This window comes from Amphiura filiformis, unplaced genomic scaffold, assembly GCF_039555335.1.
Source record: "Amphiura filiformis unplaced genomic scaffold, Afil_fr2py scaffold_21, whole genome shotgun sequence".
NCBI lineage: Eukaryota > Metazoa > Echinodermata > Ophiuroidea > Amphilepidida > Amphiuridae > Amphiura > Amphiura filiformis.
The window spans coordinates 2,959,208-2,979,646 of record NW_027305485.1 but is presented as its reverse complement, the minus strand read 5'-3'; the positions used below and the strand labels follow the sequence as shown (position 1 = coordinate 2,979,646).

The 20,439-nt window shown below is 36.8% G+C and overlaps 1 protein-coding gene across 1 annotated transcript; it reads left to right on the top strand.

The window, feature by feature from the left end:
- Window positions 1-12,184: 12,184 nt before the first annotated feature.
- Window positions 12,185-20,059, top strand: LOC140143353 (NXPE family member 2-like). Its single transcript, XM_072165210.1, has 4 exons — window positions 12,185-12,521; window positions 15,840-16,570; window positions 17,353-17,411; window positions 19,095-20,059. Exons 1-4 carry the CDS (start codon window positions 12,411-12,413, stop codon window positions 19,313-19,315), a joined length of 1,122 nt encoding a protein of 373 aa, XP_072021311.1. The 5' UTR covers window positions 12,185-12,410; the 3' UTR covers window positions 19,316-20,059.
- Window positions 20,060-20,439: the final 380 nt, after the last annotated feature.

Sequence of the window (20,439 nt, the reverse complement as noted above, 5' to 3'; positions counted from 1 at the left end):
TCGCAATAGGCGCTCTTGGAGCTGAAATCTATATTATTACTAAGGATGTCGCAGGTGAAGATCAGTACTATAATGTGCTTGCCGTGTTTCATTTATTCACTGGGTTTGCTTCAATTACAAGTGGCATCATTACAGGTAATCGAACAATCGGCCCTTATGAATATGCGAGAACTCACCGTATACAATACACGGGGACTTTGACTGGCGGTACGCTCTCTGTTTTCTCTCTCCTCTGTGCCTTGAGCATTTCGAGAATTTCAGGGTCAAAGTTTATACATGGGTCAAAACTCAAAATTGCTCCGATTTGGTTTAAACTTATTCCACAATATTCTTCAGGTCACAAGGATTCAGAAGATATATAGTTTGACCTACTTACGACTAACCAGTCTGGCGTTATTGGCAAAAAGGTCGAAATTTGAGTTCCATGTGGGTCAAGCACAGAAAAATTACCCAATTTTTGCTGCAAATGGTCTCAAAATGTTTGTTTTGTTATAAGAATTCAGAAAAGAAATAGTTTGCGCTACCTACGATATTTCGTTACCATGGTAACACTGCAAAAACAGTTACTGCGCATTGGGTCAAATAGGTTGTGGCGTATTTTCCCGCGTTAACTAGCTCACGAAATGTCACACTTAGTGAAAACTATTCTTTTTCTGAATTATTAAAACAAAACAAACATGTTGAAACCAATTTGATCAAAAGCGGATAAAGCTTTGATGTTTGACCCATGTTGAGCTCAAATTTCAACCTTTGACCTTTTCGCTAATAACTCCAGACTCATTGGTCGCAGGTAAGTCAAACTATATATTTTCTGAATCATGTTGACCTGTGAAAATTTTAGTAATACTTTTAACCAACTCGGAGCAATTTTGAGTTTTGACCCCTGTATGACCTTTGACCTCATATTGCTTTTATTACTCAAGGATGCAACTGGGCACCTGTCATTTTTGATGAAAAAGTTAGTCATAACTTAGGCAACTTAACACCAAAGGAGGAAAAACAAAAGGTATCTACTCGACTCTATCCCACGTATACTGTCACATTTTTTACGGGGAATATCATATAACTGTCTGGTTTGTCCAAAGAGTTGATTTGATTTCTAGAGTGTACTAGTAGCTTCCTCACGGAGGTGTTCGGCTTCATCAAGGTAGCAATATTGTGCTTCCTAAACTTTCTCAGACACATACTCCATTTCCTACCAATTAATTCACGTCTTAAACCCTCTCCTTAAGGTGACTGGATACCAATAACTATGAAGTACATGTATTAAGCATGTCATGTGAAACTGTCAGATCAGTATCCAAATTTATGCTTTGTAACATAACATAAAATTTCCAAAATATAATTATCTAGAGATCTAGTGACAATGATGATGGTGACAGCAAAGAGGCCATAATGGCCAAAACACTGTTTCTTGAACGAAAATGTACAAATATATCAATGTATTAAGAAGGGCTTTTATGGGTCTTTTTTACATTAAATATCTTAAAAACAACAAAACAAAAAGTGGGACCCCTGTGTGATGTCAAATGAAGGAGGAAAATGTAAAGAATATTATTAAAAAGACAGGAGTGGTACCCCTAATAGTTTTAATGTGCGCCCATTTTGGGGTATTTTTCAAATTAAAATATCGCGCAGGTCAGCAACCAATCACGCCGCGCCTTTGCCCTGACGTCAGACGCAAACTAGTCTTTTTAATTCGGTATTCTATACTGTGATGATGATGAAGATGATGACCATAGTAACCATAAAAATGATGAGGAAAACGATGCTACATTTGACGATGATCTACACTTTGATCAGTTCTTAATCGGCGGGCCTTTTAGCATCGCGGATTAATATTTATATATTTTATTTCAAGAATTGTCTTGGTTTAATAGCTTTTAATGGGGTTTAAGTCCTTCAAAGGTCGTGGTGAATTCTACTGTAGACATGACTGCATCATGATTATTTAAAAGTCAACAACATTCAACAATATGATCACCGTGATAGTATGACAGTACCAGTACCGTGGGTGTCAGTGATCCTGGCCTGACACAGTAGACAAACAAACAAACAAACAAACACGCCACACACACGACACATGCATGCAGGGTAACATTGACTATACACTAATCAAACAATGGTATTGATCCTGTACAACTGGTTGTGGTTTATTTACATTCGATTTATTTAAAATCCCCATAGTAAACATTAATTTTGGCAAGAGTTTTCTCTCTCTGGAACGAGGATGCATCCACTGGCTCCGCGTAATGAAAAGATATAACATGATTGGTCAATTTAGCTCCGCGAAGCGAAAAGTAAGCTACGCGTAGCAGCTCCACGTTGTGGCGGTTACGGCCAGCCATACTGATCATGCGAAAATCGTAAAAACATAGAATAGAAACAGCGTGGCAGGCTCTGTGGGAATCTCAAATCGTATGCTTAGCCTGAGTCGCTCGGCCTATCTCGAACAAAATCACCATGCGTAGATGTTGAAAAACATGAGGATTCATCGTACTATCACGGCAATTTTTGACACGAAGATATAGGGATGATGACGGTGTGCATCACATTGTTTCCAACAGATATATTTACTTTTACCAGAACTCATTATCATTGCACCTTTTGCGTAGTGATTTGGTGTAGTGCGCTCTTGAGCATGGCAAGTACACCGCGTAAGGCATTGAGTATTACTCAATTTGGACTTGTCGACCTATATGATGTTGAAATACAACTGACACATCGGGCTCTAGCTACATAACATGCGAGCTACTTTCTTTTCTCATCAACAATTTAACTCACTTCCTGAAATGGAATGTTTTGGAGGCTGTCAATGAGTATGGTTACTGCTTTGCACTTCACCATGGGCTCAATGCCGAGAAATCGAGTTGGTATGCGCATTGTGTTTTGCGGAGTTACATTGACTGCAATGGCAGTATTATGGAATATATCAACAACAGTTTCTACGAATACGGTATGTTGTAACGATTCCTACATATTTAACAACAAGTAAACCCTCGTCCTGCAAAGGGGTTGAGCGGGGCTCACCCTTAACACCTTTAGTTCCGTATTCTAACTATGGAGATTAGTTCTACGGAGAAGGAAATTTTTGGTATTTACATACCTAATTCTATAATATTGTAGATCCTATTAAGGGCAAATGCATGTATCTTATATTAGATACCTGCTGTTGAGTTTTTGGACTTTGCTATGAGTAAGGGAGAAAAAGAAAAGATTAAAGGGATCCCTCCCTAAGTTTAACCTCTATAGTTGGACTAAAGTTAGCTAAAGCCTTAATGTACGATCTTTTTAAATTTTTAGATTTTTCTTTTTTCCTTCCACAATGATAAAATAGTTAATATGCAATCATTATGAAAGTTCCCAATACATTTGGCATCGAAAAACATTCTGAACATTGGAAATTTGCAAAGAAACAACATCATAAACTACAACTCTATCACTCGAAGTATCTCGCACTTTTTGGATTATGATGCCGAGTGCGGCCTCAGAGTTAGTCTCCTACGCAGCCAGTTTGGTTACGCTCCCTCCACATGTGTGGTGGGAGCCTAACCACTATACACTGTGTGGATTGAGCGTAACCAAACTGGCTTTGTACAGACTAAGATTTGCGATCGTTCCGACATATTATCATAATCTGAAAATTATGATAATATGTCGGACCAACAGAAAAATCATCCCGTTTTACTACAAAAAGGGCGAATTTGACAGTTTGCTCATAGATGTAAGTTGGAACATGTGTAAGTATTACAAATATGCCAAAAATCGGTTTTGAAAAAAATAATAAAGGTATATTCTGAAAAAAGATCGTACATTAAGGCTTTAATAGGTATTGTAACGGGAAGTTCATTGCCAGTTCGTTAAATTTATCATAATAGATCATAAAACAAATTAGGCCAACAAATTCTTCAGTCCCAAGTTATTTTCATTTAGATCATGTATTTTCTCCCCGGGGGGCACACTTCAATATGAAATGGATATAGGTGTAGGGCTGGCACTTTCGCACTAAGGGGCATTCGGTGAGAGCAAAATGTAAAAAATATGGAGTCATTGGGTGAGAGCATGATTTTTGGCATTCGGTGAGAGCAAAATGTGAAAAATATGGGGTCATTGGGTGAGAACATGACCTTTTTTTAAATGGAATCTTTGGGTGAGAGCCGAAAAAGCGCCACAGAAACCTCAAAAATTGAGTATTTAGTTCTAAATGGCTTCAAATTTCCTTGTTTTTTCAAAATAAGTAACAAAATCCATGATAAATGAAAGTTGATGTTCAAATTGGACTTGTAAGGGTCTTTGGGTGACAGATCAAATGGAAAAATAGGGGGTCTTTGGGTGACAGAGCATGGACAGAGCATGTGTTCGTAAAAAAATATGGGGTCTTTGGGTGACAGCGATGCTGAAAAGGGGGTCTTAACAGCCCTACATACGCGTCACCTCCAAAGTTGGAGTGCCCCCCGGGATTTTCTCACGGAAATAGATGTTTACAACTTTGGTTAAAAACACCAAACAATAGGTACATATTTTCTACCAGAGTTTCCGTGTTCATAATAATGGAGCAACAAAGACTATTGTGATAGTAACCCGATTTAGGGCAATTCAAACGGATAAGCCATGTTAATGTGTGTTAAGATTACTAATTATGATTATGGTTCATACAATTTAACAAGATAATCCACATGTGATATCAGGAATCGGTCTATTCATGAATTTATATAACTTGTTATGAAGGACGAATATTCACAATTTGGTAAATAAGTTCCCCTGGCACTAAATGACACGTTAATGTTAATTATGAAAATGTATTAAATTGTTTTGAACGTACTAAATTTATAAGCTCCACGTCATCAAATTTCATAATTTCTGCTGAGTAATGGTTTCCTAACCAACATTTCTGCTGACGTGGGAGCCTCCAAAAACACATAAATAGAGGTGCCAAACTCAAGAAGAGTCAGTCAGATCCTAGACTGGATTCAGACCGTTGGTCTTAACCGAGAGAGTAGCTCTCGATAGCCTTACCGATTCATGATATTCAGGTGAATATCAGTAATACTTAGAGAAAACGTACTGCATTACAACATTAAAAGGAGAGCCAGTGTACTAACGTAAAATACTTGCGTGTATTTTTATATTAATTGTGTTTTGCAATTAATTCCCGTAACCCAGTTGTGAGCCCCGCACGACCGGCGTTATAGTTTGTTAGTTCTTAAGTTCTTGGTCATAATCAGAGAAAACTTACACTATTTTGACATTTTATAACGCGAAAATCATAACGCTACCAAATTGTTATTTGAATAATTCTCAGAAAATGTCCTGTAAGAAAATATACCTTGTATAAAAAAAAGTGTTTTAATATTGACTAAAAAATAGATAATTTTTAATTAACCAATACGATGTGCTTGAAGTCAACAGACAGTGTCAGACGGTTTATGACACTTTTTGACAACATTTGTGAACTTGATGTTATAATATGCCATTTTTACAGTAAGGAATGCAGCCAGTTGATCATAAAAACGTAAGATACACAAGTAGTTTTAAATCTATTATCATGAGTTGAATCAAACAGGATCTTACTTACCAATGACTGACCTTTTTGACCTGCCAAAACACTTTTTCCCCCTTTAGACTTGTCCCTCCCTTTTTGGCCTACACCCCCCCCACCGCAACGGGGGTGGATACACATGATCTTCCAGTGACTGGAGCATCTGTTGACCCTAATTCAATGAAATAATGATAATTCCAACTTTCTATATTAGGATAAGTGGTAGTTTTTGTTTATAGTCAATCTTAAAAGTGTTATTTAGTATGATAAATGATTATTAGATGTTTATCATGATTACCTTGAACTCATGTATTCATACTCTTTAACACCTACAATTGATAAACCAACAAGAATTACAGAATTGACAGCTACAATTATTGACATTATTATGTTTTCAGGGTTATTAGGAGTTAAGAAAACCTAATAATGATAATATTGGATGGCTTATTTCGCATGATACCATAACATATCGGATTCGTCATACAAATATCGAACTCGCCGTTGGCTCGTCCGATATTTTTATGACTCATCCGATATGTTATGGTATCATGCTCAGCCATCCAATATTATATCAATATCTTAACAAACGACGGAAACATTATTAATTCTACAATTTTAATTACTGACATAAGTGATCACTATACCAGCTATATTAACAACTCATCACAATCTAATCTACCCATCTGTCACTAACAGTAAACATCAGGTAACTTACAAAAGAAGTCATTCTAAGGATAATGATTTAAAATTTAAACAAAAACTATCAGATGTTAAATGACAAGAGGTTCTTGATAATAACAATGCCAATGTTGATTATAACACATTTATCAAGACATTTGATACAGTATATAACGAATGTATTCCACTAAAGAAATGTACTAGTAATACGAAGAAGAAGGATCCATTATCGCCATGGATTACAAATGGTTTATTAAAAAGCATCAATAAGAAAAATCAGTTGTACAAACAATATCTTCACTCATCAAGCCAAATGAATATAAAAACAAGTAAAATACATTACTTCCTAAAGCAAAGAGAAGCAAGAGCAAAAATAATATGAAACAAACATGGAAAACAATAAACAATATTACTGAACATTCTTTACTGGCATGAATAGTCTTTATAAATAAAGAATTGAAAGAAGTTTAGCAATTGGTTCAAAGCAAACAAATTATCAGTAAATGCTAGCAAAACTAATTACATGATATTAGGAACGCCCCATTTAACAACAGTTAATGTACAGTCTGATTTAAATATTATTTTAGATGATACAAGTTTGGACAGAGTGACACAAACCAAATTCGTAGGTATCATAATAGACAAATGCCTCACTTGGAAACATCATGTTGATTGTGTTTCCAAAACACTAGCACGAAATATTGGTGTCATGAACAAATTAAAACACTATTGTATTTTACACACTCTTTATTGTACTCTAGTAATGCCTTACCTCAACTATGGAATACTTATTTGGGGAAGTACCTGTAAAACTTATCTTGATAAACTTGTTAAATTACAATAGTGGGTAATTAGAACAGTGTCAAATAGTCATTACAGATGTCATTCAGGACCCTTATTTGCAAAATATAACCTACTAACTGTTAAAGATGTACTCACTCGAACTGGGCGTATTTATGTATAGATATTCTATGAATGATTTGCCTGATTTATTTAATTGTTATTTTACAAAGCGCTCTGACATACACGGCTACCAGACAAGACATGTAAATGATCTCAACTTGACAAATAATAAAAAAAGCATTCTCTGATCATTCCATCCGAGCTACTGGACCCACTTTTCGGAACAGTATAAATAATAAAAAAAAAAAAAGACTTGCAAATCCGTTAAACATTTTCGTAATCAGCTTAAAGGAAATATGATTTCAGTTAATGAATAACTTTTTTTTTTTTTTTTTTTTCTGTGCACTGTTCGTCTTGTCTTATTGGCCTTGCATGTTAGGTCACATTTGATTTTGTTCTTGTTATTTTTGCAACGAATTTTGTTTAGGGGTTGGCTTATTCAGGCCTTCCAGTCAACTCCTCCATATTGTGTTTTTTGTTTGCTGTTTTGTTTTGATTTACAATTTTTATATGTATTTTATATGTATATGGAAATAAATAAATTTGAATTTGAATTTGAATTGTCATCATGAGTGAGCCATGTTTTGCCCTAAAACATGGTCTACTACCAACTGCACTTGGTTTTAATAATTTAAAATCGTCTCGTCCTACCACTGTCAAGGAAGTTAATTGTGGAATATTGTTTGTGAAAATGCCTGTACAAGCATTGTCTACTGAACTACAAAAATCATTATGTTAATGTGTTTATGATACTCTCTCAAATTCCTGTTATTGTACTGTTTATACTTTCATAGATAAACATTTTTAAAGTAAGCTGTGTAAGAACTCTTATTTAATAATGTTGTACAATTTTCTACTTCTATTCTAAGATGTGTACTTTCTTGTTTTCACTTTTTACAATTAGCTTAAGGGATGGGGTATGAACGTTTCGATAGTATTTATTGTGGGACATTAGAGCACATCAGACATATCGAATTGCATTCTGAATACGAAGAATTTCCTTCTGATATCAAATAGTTTAGATTTTTTGAAATTTGCAATGTAATATACATTTTATGGTAAATAATCAAAAATTGATATTTTTGATATTTAACAGTCCTCGAAGTAAATTTTATAAATCTGATGATATGTACTTAATTAAAGTGTATGTAGCTGGGATGAAAAGCCGACGATCAATTGAACATTTTGACCTTTTGTATTGACGATATGGATTTTTTCCAAAAAACACCAAAATAAATTACGGCTTTTGGGGAAAAAATGTATATCTTCAATATGAAAGGTCAAAATTTTCAATTGATCGTCGGCTTTTCCTCCTAGCTACATACGCTTTAAGTACATATCCCATTAGATTTTTAAAGTTTACTTCGAGGACTGTTATATATCAAAAATATCAATTTTTAATAATTTGCCATAAAATTTGTGTTGTATCGCGAATTTCAAAAAATCAAAATTATTTGATATCAGAAGGACTTTCTTCGTATTCAGAATGCAATTCGATATCTCTGGTGTGTTTTCATCTCCCACAAAAAATACTGTCCAAACGCTCATTCCACATCCCTTAATCTTTGTCATATTTTCCTGGTCAATTTAAATAAGTCCCTTTTTAAAATTAACTTCAGTTTACAAATTCAGTTTATTTGATCTTCTTGGTTCTGGAATTGTTTCCTTTTGGTCGGCTTGTTCTGATTTATTTGCTTTGGGATGTGTTGTTTGATCAGGTAATGGAGTTTCTGGTCTGTTTGCTTTGGTTTCTTTTGAGATTGATTTCTTTTCAGAATCCGAATCTTCATTATCTGATGTAAACACATTTGTGTTTGATTTGGTTTCAGAAGTCCTGTTTGCTTTGAGAATGTCTTTTCCAATTCTGATACCCAATTTCGACTTACTGGACCTAATTAGGCTAATTGATACTGTCATCACACAATATAGACAACTTACTTGTGTAGATTCTTATATCCGCCACACAGAGCGCACACTTTGCCCATGCTGCTGAACTGTCCGTAGCGAAATGGTAGAGCAAAGCGTGTTCACTGAGTATAATCAACAGGGCCGTCGCCATAGGGGGTGTGGGGGTGCGACACCCCCCTGGCGATCCCTAAAAAAGGAAAAAAGAAAGAGAGGAAGAAAGAAAGGGAGAGAGAAGGGAAAGAAAGAGGGGGAGAGAGAGAAGGGGGAGGGGAGGGGAAGAGGGGATAAAACTACATTCAGTTCGTAATATATTGGGCAGGTATTATGGGCATTATGGTACAATAATGTGCACAAAGAACTAGTGATTTTGCAAGATCGACAAAATTATGTGCGAATCCCATGATCCCTCCGCACCGCGCCCTTCATTGGCACCAATGGCGATTAGCCATCATCGGCATAGGCGTAGATCCCAGGGGGATGGGGGACAAATCCCCAAAAAATGGTCCATACAATCACCCCCAACATGTTGACACTGACACCTGTATTATGGGTTTCTGGCCTAATTAACCTCATATTTGGTAGTATAAACCTAAAAAGTGCCAATTTTTGCCCGCTTCGCGCGAATTCATTCCACTTTTGTACCATACGTCACTAGTTTAGCTTAAATATGCTAAGAAAGAAGTCATGGAAGTAAAATCTTTCTCATATGTCACTCCTCGCCACAACTGAGCCCGGATGTCGCCAGTGCCACTATTGAGATATGCTCCATCGAACTTAACAATAAACAATAGGAAAGAAAGGATTTATTGACTGTTTTATTGATTTTTCACTACTTAAATGTCAAGTACTATAGACATGATATACATCATTTTAAAGCTAATTTCAAGCAGAATATTTTGGTTGAATATCTCAAAAATGATGATTGGCGACATCCGGGCTCAGTTGTGGCGAGGAGTCACATATGTGATGTGATCAAGCATAATCAGTCGGAACTCGGAAATATCGATTTTGAGATACAGCCAAACAAAGGAAATATTTGTAATGTGCAAGGTAGGGTAAGATGAACAATTTGATATATTACTCATGAAAATCCGACGTTTTTGAAAATTTGACCCCACTTGACCTTTGAGTGACCTTTCGTCATTATCTCCATAACCATACGTCTAACATATAGCAAAGTATATATATTCGGAATCCTTACAACGTAATGAGTAATTTGATATACATGGTTGATAATTTTGATAATTTTGAATTTTTTTACCCCTACTTGACCTCTACGTGACCCCTACAGGGAAGGGGTCAAATGCCTAAAAATTTTGTCAAAAAATAAATCGTCCCTAAATGACTTCAAAACAACAAATAACTATGATTTTCGCCAAAATGCTGGTCGAGTCCTTTTTTCCACTAGGGTCTTCAATATTGTATTCATCTATTGCTATGGTAGTTAATCTGATTAACTCCGTCACTTCTACATGTTCTACGGCATATTGTTCCTTTGTGCCTATTAGAGTTTCCGCCAAGCTATTCATCGAGAGGTACCTTTTGTTTGGGACAAAGGGCTTCCGCCATTAAATCGGTAACTGACCTGACAGCGTATTAACGCTATATAGGCAGGCCACTGTCATTAAGTGATCAAATGAAAGTCACGTGAAAGCGTCTACATGGACGAGAAGTACCTTTTGTTATAATATCACACAAGGGTGTGCTCGAGTTGTCGCATACACACAAAAACACACTTTACCGTCGACATAGAATTATTGACCGCCCATCTTAATTTAGGCGCCTCATTTAAATAAATTCAATTGAGTTGCTGATCGATTATCCGTAACAACGTGTCATTGCTGCCAGGTATATAGGTCTATCTATGTCACTTTCTATAATTAACTACTTCGCAGCTATTATGTTGTTATCATGGTTATATAGGCCTGTTCAATAAAATCAAATGGATTTCTTAATATCACAAATATCCATTTTAAAAGCCAGGTCCAATTGAGGTAGTGAAGGAGGGTCGAGAGGTGAAAAGAGGAGAAGCGGATGGGTGATCGAGATTGTAGGGGAGGGCGGAAGACAAAAAAGAAAGGAAGAGGGGGGGAAGGAGAGCGAGGCAGTCACAGGGCTCTAAATTACATAGATGGGGGAGGGGGAGTTGGGGATAAATCCCCCAATATTTTGCCAGGGGGAGGGTGGTCGATATAATCGCCCCTCCCAATATTGACGCCTGTGTATTGGTTTCTGTCAAAATTACCCTCATATTTGGCCATTTTAGCCACATAATGACATAAAAAAGAAAGGAAGAGGGGGAGAAGGAGAGAGAGGTAGAAGGAGAGTGATGCAGTCACATGGCTCGAAATTACATAGGCGTAGATCGGAGGAGGGGGGGAGTTGGGGATAAATCCCCACAATATTTTGCCAGAGGGGATGGTTGATATAATCACCCCCCCCATATTGACGCCTGTGTATTGGTTTCTGTCAAAATTAACCTCATATTTGATCATTTTAGCCACAAACTGCCATTTTTTAGCGCTTCGTGCGAATTAATTCCATTTTTGTCCCATATTTCACCAGTTTAGTTTCAATAGGCCTATGCTAAAATTTTCCCGCGCATTTGTACCATAAGGTTCACTGTACTGGATACTTACCCCCCCCCTCCATGTCAAAAATAAATCGACGCCACTGCTTAAGTGTGTGCATAAGAAAGAATAAGAGCAGAGAAAGGAAAGGAAAGGAATGAATAAAGAAAATAATTATTATTATTATAGAATCTAAGCATATAACAGCACTAGGCAGCCATTTAATGATGCCAAAGCCTTAATGCGTTACGTAATTAAAACACCCAGTCAGATATATTTCACACCTGCCAAACACATGTCACTCAATTTCGATAACTGGACGTTGAATGTACACTCTCATGAATATTGATTGGCAACATTTTCCAATATGTCAGCGTTCAAATCGGACACAATAGAACAATAGACCCTTCAGTGTGTTGTTCTACGGCGTATATTGCGTTGCGAAGTAGGAAAACTTTCTTTATATATGGCCTCGTTCGCGCCTGGGCAGTTCTATTGATTTTATCAAGCAAACGGCTATCCCCTCTTATAACCTATTGACATGTCTGATTTCTATAATGAGGTTTCACCATGGTGTCACCGGGCTTTTAACAGATAATACTAGACTCGCTCGCCAGTCCTACGATACCCGGGTACGATACATACCGTACCTAAGAAGAACTCCGATAATACGTACTTGTACATGATGTTGTCTATATGATTACTCTCAGTCTATTTCTTTTCTCATCAAAAATTTAACTCACTTCCAGTAAAGGAATAATTTGGAGGCTATCGATGTTATAAGTATCAATGCTACTGCTTTGCATTTCACCATGGCCATAATGCCGAGAAGCCGAGTTGGTATGCTCATTGTATTTTGCGGAATTACATTGACTGCAACGCAATTATTATGGAATATATCAACAACAGTCTCTACGCATACGGTATGTTGCAATGACCCTGTCCTACACATTTACCGCCAAGAAACCCTCGCCCTACAAAAGGGTTGGGTGGTTGTCCCTTAATACTTAACTGTCTAAGGGGTACAATACAGGATGTTCTAAAAAGGCGGGCCCAACAATCGTAATGTAATGTATTAAATTGTGTTTTAAACAATAATGTCAATGTCAACATTTGTTTACACTTCTTTATGTAACTTGACTAATGCTTTCAAAATGAAAAAGAAAAATTAAAATATCTCATTTACTTTTTTAATTACGAATTATTAATTAAATCCGGCAAAATGACATTTTGAGCATTTCCGAAGCTACAGCTTTCGTTAATTTAAAATTTAAATGATTGTTTCCAAACATAGTGACCCCAAAACAGTTCCTTTTGGTTTTAATAGTTAAAGATCATTCAACGCTATTATTATACATCAAAAAATTATTTTCCTAAAATTTTATATTAATTTTAAGTTCAGATTTCAGGAAATTCCCTAAGATTTCCCAAACGGGAAATATACGATATCTCAGGACGGAAAGGTGGTATGAAGGTCAAACAGCCACCAAAATGTGTATTTTTACCCCCACTATATGTCATGTCAATATCTCAATTTCAGCCAAAAGTGGATGTGAGGGCTTTTGCAACAGAGCTCTGCAAATATATATTAAAAATATGAAAGTAGCATTAAGATACAATTCTTTTAAAAGTTTCAAGCTTGGCTGGAAGTGGTGCTTTTGCAGCAGCTGGAATGTTGTTGAATGCTAAAGCCCCCCCCATAACTAAATGTTCTACTGTCAGATGTGTTGCGATTGAAAGGTAGGACCACATTTCCCTGAGAACCAGCTCTTGTCCAGTAACTATGAATGTCAGAAACAGTAAAACTATTGCACAGATTTGAGGGTAGACTGCCAGTAACTTTTGTAGAGCATAATATTAAAGTGTTTCAAACGACAATCATTAAGTTTTTCCCATCTCAGTCTTCTTAATAAAACATCAGTTGGAAACCGACGAATATGACCGAGTATTTTGAAGAACTTTCAATTTAGACAATAGCGTATTGTTGGCATTGCCCCATACTACATCACAATAATGAAAGTGTGGATTAATTAAAGATTTGTACAACATGACAAGAATTTTTGTTGGCAATACATTACGTAGGGGAGAGTGGGGTAAGTTGAGCCAGGGGGTAAGTTTAGCCACCCGCTCTAGAAAGAAAATTAAAAACTTATCTTACTTTGCAGTTCCACTTATTTGTATATGACATAACGGAGGCTTCTCAAGTGTAATATGGAATCACTTGCACATAGGGTAAGAAAATGGCATTAGAAAGTTCATTTTTTGCACTTTTGTTGAACTTTTGGCAAAAACCAATTTTTTTCATGTTTCACCCAGAAAGAAAAAGGCAAAAATGATAGCATTCTGGGTATTGAGGATGTTATATATGAACACTATTTTAGAAAACTATTTACAACTGTAACAAGTTTTATTCAGGTGGGAGGCTTGGTTGTTGACAAAAAGGATCACATGGGGTAAGTTGAGCCACAGGCCATGGGGCAAGTTGAGCATAGGAAAAACCTGCAGAAATTTCCCCGATTATTTTATTCAAAGTAAAATGTTGTCAGAAATTACTTGTATGCAATATTTAGATCAAACTACTTCTATATCAAACTATTTTTTGAAATAAATACCTGAAAACAACAATTAAAAAAAAAGGCAAAATTGAATTCCACAGCTATGGCATATACTGTGCATTTCTATGGTGGCTCAACTTTCCCCCGCGACTGGCTCAACTTACCCCACCGTTGGGGTAAGTTGAGCCAATTTGCAAATGATTTTTGGCGTCTCACTGTGCGAAAGTGCAAAATATTGATTACAATTTTGTGGTATCCTAACCAAGTAAACATACATATGTTTCATTTGTAACACTGCATTTGGGTCCTGCTTTATTTATTTGAGCGTAGTGAAAGTAAATGTAAAAAGTGGCTCAACTTACCCCACTCTCCCCTACCCTTCTGTGTGGTGGAAGTGGAGTCACTAAGGGTTTCTATCTTTTCAGTTTTCGTAAGTCTATTGTTCAGAAACGAATACGCATGGGATTAAGTGAGTTGATCTGTAACTTGAATTCAATGTTAAGTTTGAAGTACCAATTTGTTTACTACTTGGCAACATGGTTAGTATATAAACTCAACCCAGAAAGTATCGAAACGATTATAGATGGTCAGATATATCGGGAACTGAAATATATAGCAAAAATTTATTTAATGTATATAAAGCGCAGCTTTCTCCTGCGTATTTTGATACCTCTTTTGTTGCTGTACGATATCATTAATATTGTCGAGTTAAATGGGCGCTTGAGTGGCTTCAAGTCGGATTTTGAAAGTTGAACTTAGCTCCTATTCAAGCCAATTGCGTTCGTCGTGCACACACACACACACACACAAAATCAAGCCAAAGGACACCGATGTGCTCTGTTTACTTAACCATGAACTTTACTTTATTTTACTCCTTCGACTTCCAACTTCAATACTTGCTACCCTTTACTTATCTCTGACTTATCTCATGAACTCTTTCTGCTGACATCTCAATACTTGGTGTCTCCACATCACTGTCTATCACTCCCTGGATTCGTCGTCGCATGCTCTGAACAACGCATAAGTGCAGCTTTCAAAATCCGACTTGAAGCCACTCAAGCGCCCGTAACTCGACCAAATGATAATGTAGGGCAACAAAAGAGGTATCAAAATGCGCAGGAGAAAGCTGCGCTTTATATACATTAAATACGTTTTTGCTATATATTTCAGTTCCCGATATATATGACCATCTATAATCGTTTCGATACTTTCTGGGTTGAGTTTATTTTGATGCCAGATTATTTTTACGAGCCACTCACGCATAGGCGTAAGTGTCTATATACCAAACGCAAGTCAAATGAAGCCGTACAACGCGATTTTAAGATGTAAAAATTAGACATTTCTTTCGTCAAGATTAGCACCAATCCTCTCATCTCAAGTTTTCATGTCAGAAATTAACATAATTTATCAAAACGAAAACAACAATTCACTTGCTTCAACTTTAGTAAGTGATAAAAGGCTAGAATAAAAAAGATTGGTCACACCTAGGAACCTAACACTTCAGAATATTAACAATGACATACGAAAACAAGTTTGTGAGAAATAAGAAAAGTTAAACACGACATACGTAAACGTATACAAAAATGAAAACTGAAACTGAAAAGACAAAAAGACCCATAGTGTACCAACCCTTGTTCCTGTTGCTGTTGCGACTTTAGTAACGTATCCATGTTTTTGTTGTTTCAGGTAATAACAGATAATCCTATCTTCCTCGACAGTGCGGGTGTTGTTGAAATTGGAAATCTTCGCAACAAGAACATGTCGTTTTTTGCAGTTAATGAAGATATCATTGAAAATGGAATACGCGGAAACTCCAGTGGTAGTACAAGTCCCGTAACTTCATCGTATGAAATCCTTGGAAATATCCATACTGATAATGGCGATTTTGTCCATATACTCATAACAGCACGAGATGAGAACGGTCAACGAAAGCTGGGCGGAGGAGATTTGTGGACAGCAACGTTAACCTCTAAGTCGGGGAATTACAGTACTTCAGGGAGAATTGAAGATTACTCGAATGGCACCTACAGTGTGTATTTCATAGCTGCATGGAGCGCCAAATCTATGATCAATATAACACTTGTTCATTCCAGTGAATCTGCGCAGTATCTTAAATACAATATATGGCCAACATGTCGTCTTTACTTTACTGGATTTTATATATCTGGCAACACTGAAGATACATCGATTTGCACTATTGCATCAACATCAGAGAACTGGTATAATAAATGTGAATACACTCACCCCACAGCTCTTGGCAATCATTTGTTTCTGTGCGATATGCCAGGAAAAAACCTATCTTGTAAAAATTTGATCGATTACGGACAAGAGCAAACGAACAACAAAACGCAAATTCAGGAGAACCAGGATAACCAAGTAAAGAAACTACTGCATGGAAACGAGTTCTTGTTTACAGGGTAGGTTTCATACTATTTAGGCCTTTTTTTTATTTATCAGTATAGTATACTAGAGTATTGATAAAATGTGGTAGTAAAGTATGGCTCCTTCAATATATATTTTTTTCTGCTTCAAATGACCTTTCGAATGCCCTGGCTAGCCCTGCGTTATTACACAAAATATGTATTACCCTATCCGTACATTTTGGTATTGAGCGTGCAGGACAGGGGCTAGAAGTTGCCTGACAAGATACGATGGCGATGTCCGCTTTTTAGACGTGTCCCTATACAATATGTATTGTGTAAACAGTATTGATAGGGGATAGAGGCGAATCGCCCACTTTTTTCTAAAAATTCTTTTCCTTCTTTCCTCCTTTCCTTCCTTTCTTTAAAATACCCCTTCCTTGTAACTATACCCCCTATATTTAGTCACACCCCAAAATCTCTTATATTCTCCGTTTCAAATGGGTGGATACTCCTGATGGGGTGGGATGGGTTGAGATATCGGCCTTTAAAAATATTATTGACAATGTTGAGAGTAAGAATTACCTTGAAAAATGTCTCAAAAAATACAAGATGCCAGTTATATTCCGGTCCGAAACTATCAGACAATATTTCAAACATTAATAACATCACAAATTCGCAACAAACCCAAATTGTAAAAAAGTCACCCCCTGACAGATTTTTGGTTATTTCTCCATTTACGAACCTGCCCAAAAGTGTCTCCTTTTGACATGACACGTCACATAATTATGAAAACGAAAATACAATAACCAAGCTCTACCCTTTCATCTGTTATGCAGTGTACACAAAAAATACTCCTTGATAACCCTCGGACCAAGATACATCGATTTACACAAAGGTAAGTTTTCGAAAACATTTTCCACTTTTATTACAACAATTTCAGAAAGTAAAGTAACAGGATTTAAGCTTTAAAATTGTCTTCTCGAATTCCCAAATTACTTATTACTATCAGGTTACTGCTTTGAGTCTCTTTCCATTAACCGATTCAAAACAGCGAGCATGACGCAATCTAATCGAAATTAGAGATAGGCCAAAATTGAATTGTTTTCCGATATTATACCTGGGAATATTACAGACTAGCTTTGCTCCAAAGCCGGCCTTTTTTCCATCCAATTAAAAGAAAAAATTAAAAATCATGCCATATGCCCTCTGACACTATCGGCTGCGGACTTGAGCGGTTGGCTGGTGGGTGGGGTAGACCAATATCTGTGGGCAGACAGTAATACTGCATAGTGGTCCTACTTGTTGGTGACAGGGAAGTGCTGGTTGGTGACTTATGTAGCTTGCCTAGTGATAGTGTAGCTTGCCTTCAGCAAGCTCTGTACTAGGAGTGGTATTAATTTTTTACAGAATGGTCTAACCAGGCAGGGATTGGCCTTACATTTTCTTTACTAGTCACTTGCTTGGGTTTCTTTTACTCAGGGATCACTGGATCAAGAGCTAATTACAGACATCAGAATTCCCCGGCCCGTCAGACTTTGAAGGCAGACTATATTCACATTCTTTTTATAAAAATCTGCTATGGATGTTTAAGGGTTAAAGGTTAAGGTTAAGCGTTTGGGTACGGGATAGGATACGGGTTAGCAGTTAAAGTACGCCGTGTGATAACTCGGATTCAGTAACTACTAATTCTCATAATAAAACAGTATTTAAAGGAATCAAAATTTGTACGATTAGTGTCTTTGAAAAGAGCTGTGTTGTGTTCAATCTATGATTGCACACATGCACAGGCTCGACAGGTGATGAGTATAGCATGCTTATTCGCTGTCGAAGTGAACTACCATAGCAATAGGTACAAACAATTTTTGATTATATCGCACTGCACTACAAGCAAGTTGCACTCTTCACAATGTCTGCAATCATAGATTGAATACAATACCGCTCTTTTCAATGGTATAATCTTACAGGTGCAAGTGATCAGCTCGATATAATCAAAAATTGTTTGTACCTATTGCTATGGTAGTTCGACAGCGAATAGTGCGGAGCAATACATTCAAAAATTGTTTTGACCCATCGTTATGGTAATTAATCATGTTACGTCGCTAGGGTTGGATTAGGTCACATGGTTATTATAATGAGAGTGCGCTGCAAGGGATAGATAACGAAGGTAGAAGGACCCACGCCTTACGGTGTGGCTTCTTGTCGTGCAAACGCATTCTTGGTCCTGTCTTGACTGACAAAGCATTAGGGGCATAGGAAAAAAAAACTAATCTTAGTTTTATCGTTTGAGCGGCAAAGATAACCTTGGTTACATTAGCAACATCATGATATGCCAAGTCAAATAGTACTACACAACAGCATATTGTGGCCTATGTGCGAAGGCTAAATCAAGAATGCAAATGGACTGATGCTTCTCACTTTTTTCCACGCTTTGTGTTACAAATTAAGGGATGAAATCGTTCCTTGCGGTTCCGTCCGGTTGGAGCCGGTTTCTATTGTTCTAAATAATGGAATGCGATTCAACCAACGGTAGCCGGTGGTCATGTTATATTCTGTATTTCTGTGTCTTACTTATTTTCAGGAAACGTTCCGTCAAAGCTGCCATTATGTAAAGACATCCTGCAGTCCAATGCTAGAAGCAGCTCGGGATACTGGGAGGCATCACGCTGGAGATCGCTTGCCTGTAAAAACTCTCATTTTGGGGATAAACATGATGTTGGAAATTGTCTCCGTAATAAACGAATCTATATTATGGGGATTCTACAATGCATTTATTATACGTGGCCTTGTGTAAAATACTAGATGCGCCTTTTCTTCTCGGAGAAAAATCCGAAGACGAGAGAGCGGCCCCCTCTTCTATTCCAAGATTTGTACACATTAGTGCTTACAATTTAACTATAAATTTCGTATTTCATCAGATTAGAGTAGGGGCTCCCAGACATTTTCATCTCTCTGTGTTTGAAGTTGATGTTTTGGACAGTCTTGGTGCAAACCAATGTGATTATATAATTTGGCTAGGTTTTGGCATACACTTCCTTCAATGGTCACACAGTGCTTTTTTAGATAGGCTAATTAAAATCAAATATGCAATAACGAGATTTCAAAAGCGATGTCCAGGTGTACCGATAGTAGTAAAAGGGCCACATATGTCACAACCCCCTGAACAGTTTCAGACCATGTACATGACGGTATCACGATCTGATTTCTTTACGTATGAGATTGCGAAGATGATGAAAGAATACTTTAGGGATACTGGGGTAATCTTTTTCGATACATGGGATATGAACCTTTCATTTCCTTCACCCAATGCAATACATATGCCTCCGACTGCATTTAAAGAAGAGTTACATATGGCTCTTTCAATGATTTGTAAATAATGTGGTGGAACGCAGAAAGTGGCGAAAGATCTTATAACCCAACACTACCCGATGAATCGATGCGCCAAACGTAACAATGAATTCAGGATAGAATTTAACTCACTTAAGGGCAGACTAGGTATTGTTGTCGATTTTCATTATCTAAATCAATTTATTATTGAAAAATAACATGTTTGGAAAAGTTCATTCTACAAATCATATAATTTGACAACTTGCTTGATTTATTATTGTTAAAGGGAGTCTCCGGCAATCATAACATTATGCCTTATATATTAAACAAATAATTATCAAGCTCGAATAACATGGTCTTATTTAAAACAAACTCATATTGATCATAAAAACGAATAAAAACAGCCGGCTCTAAACACGCGATATTCAAAATTCCCGCACCGAAATTGTCTATGTGCAATGACATAATAGTTATTTGTGCTCAATTGTCGTCAGCCTTCATTGTATACTGGGACGTCATTGCACTGGACAATTTCAGCGCCCGTGAATTTTGAATATCGCGTGTTGAGAGACGGATGTTTTTATTCGTTTTTATGGTCA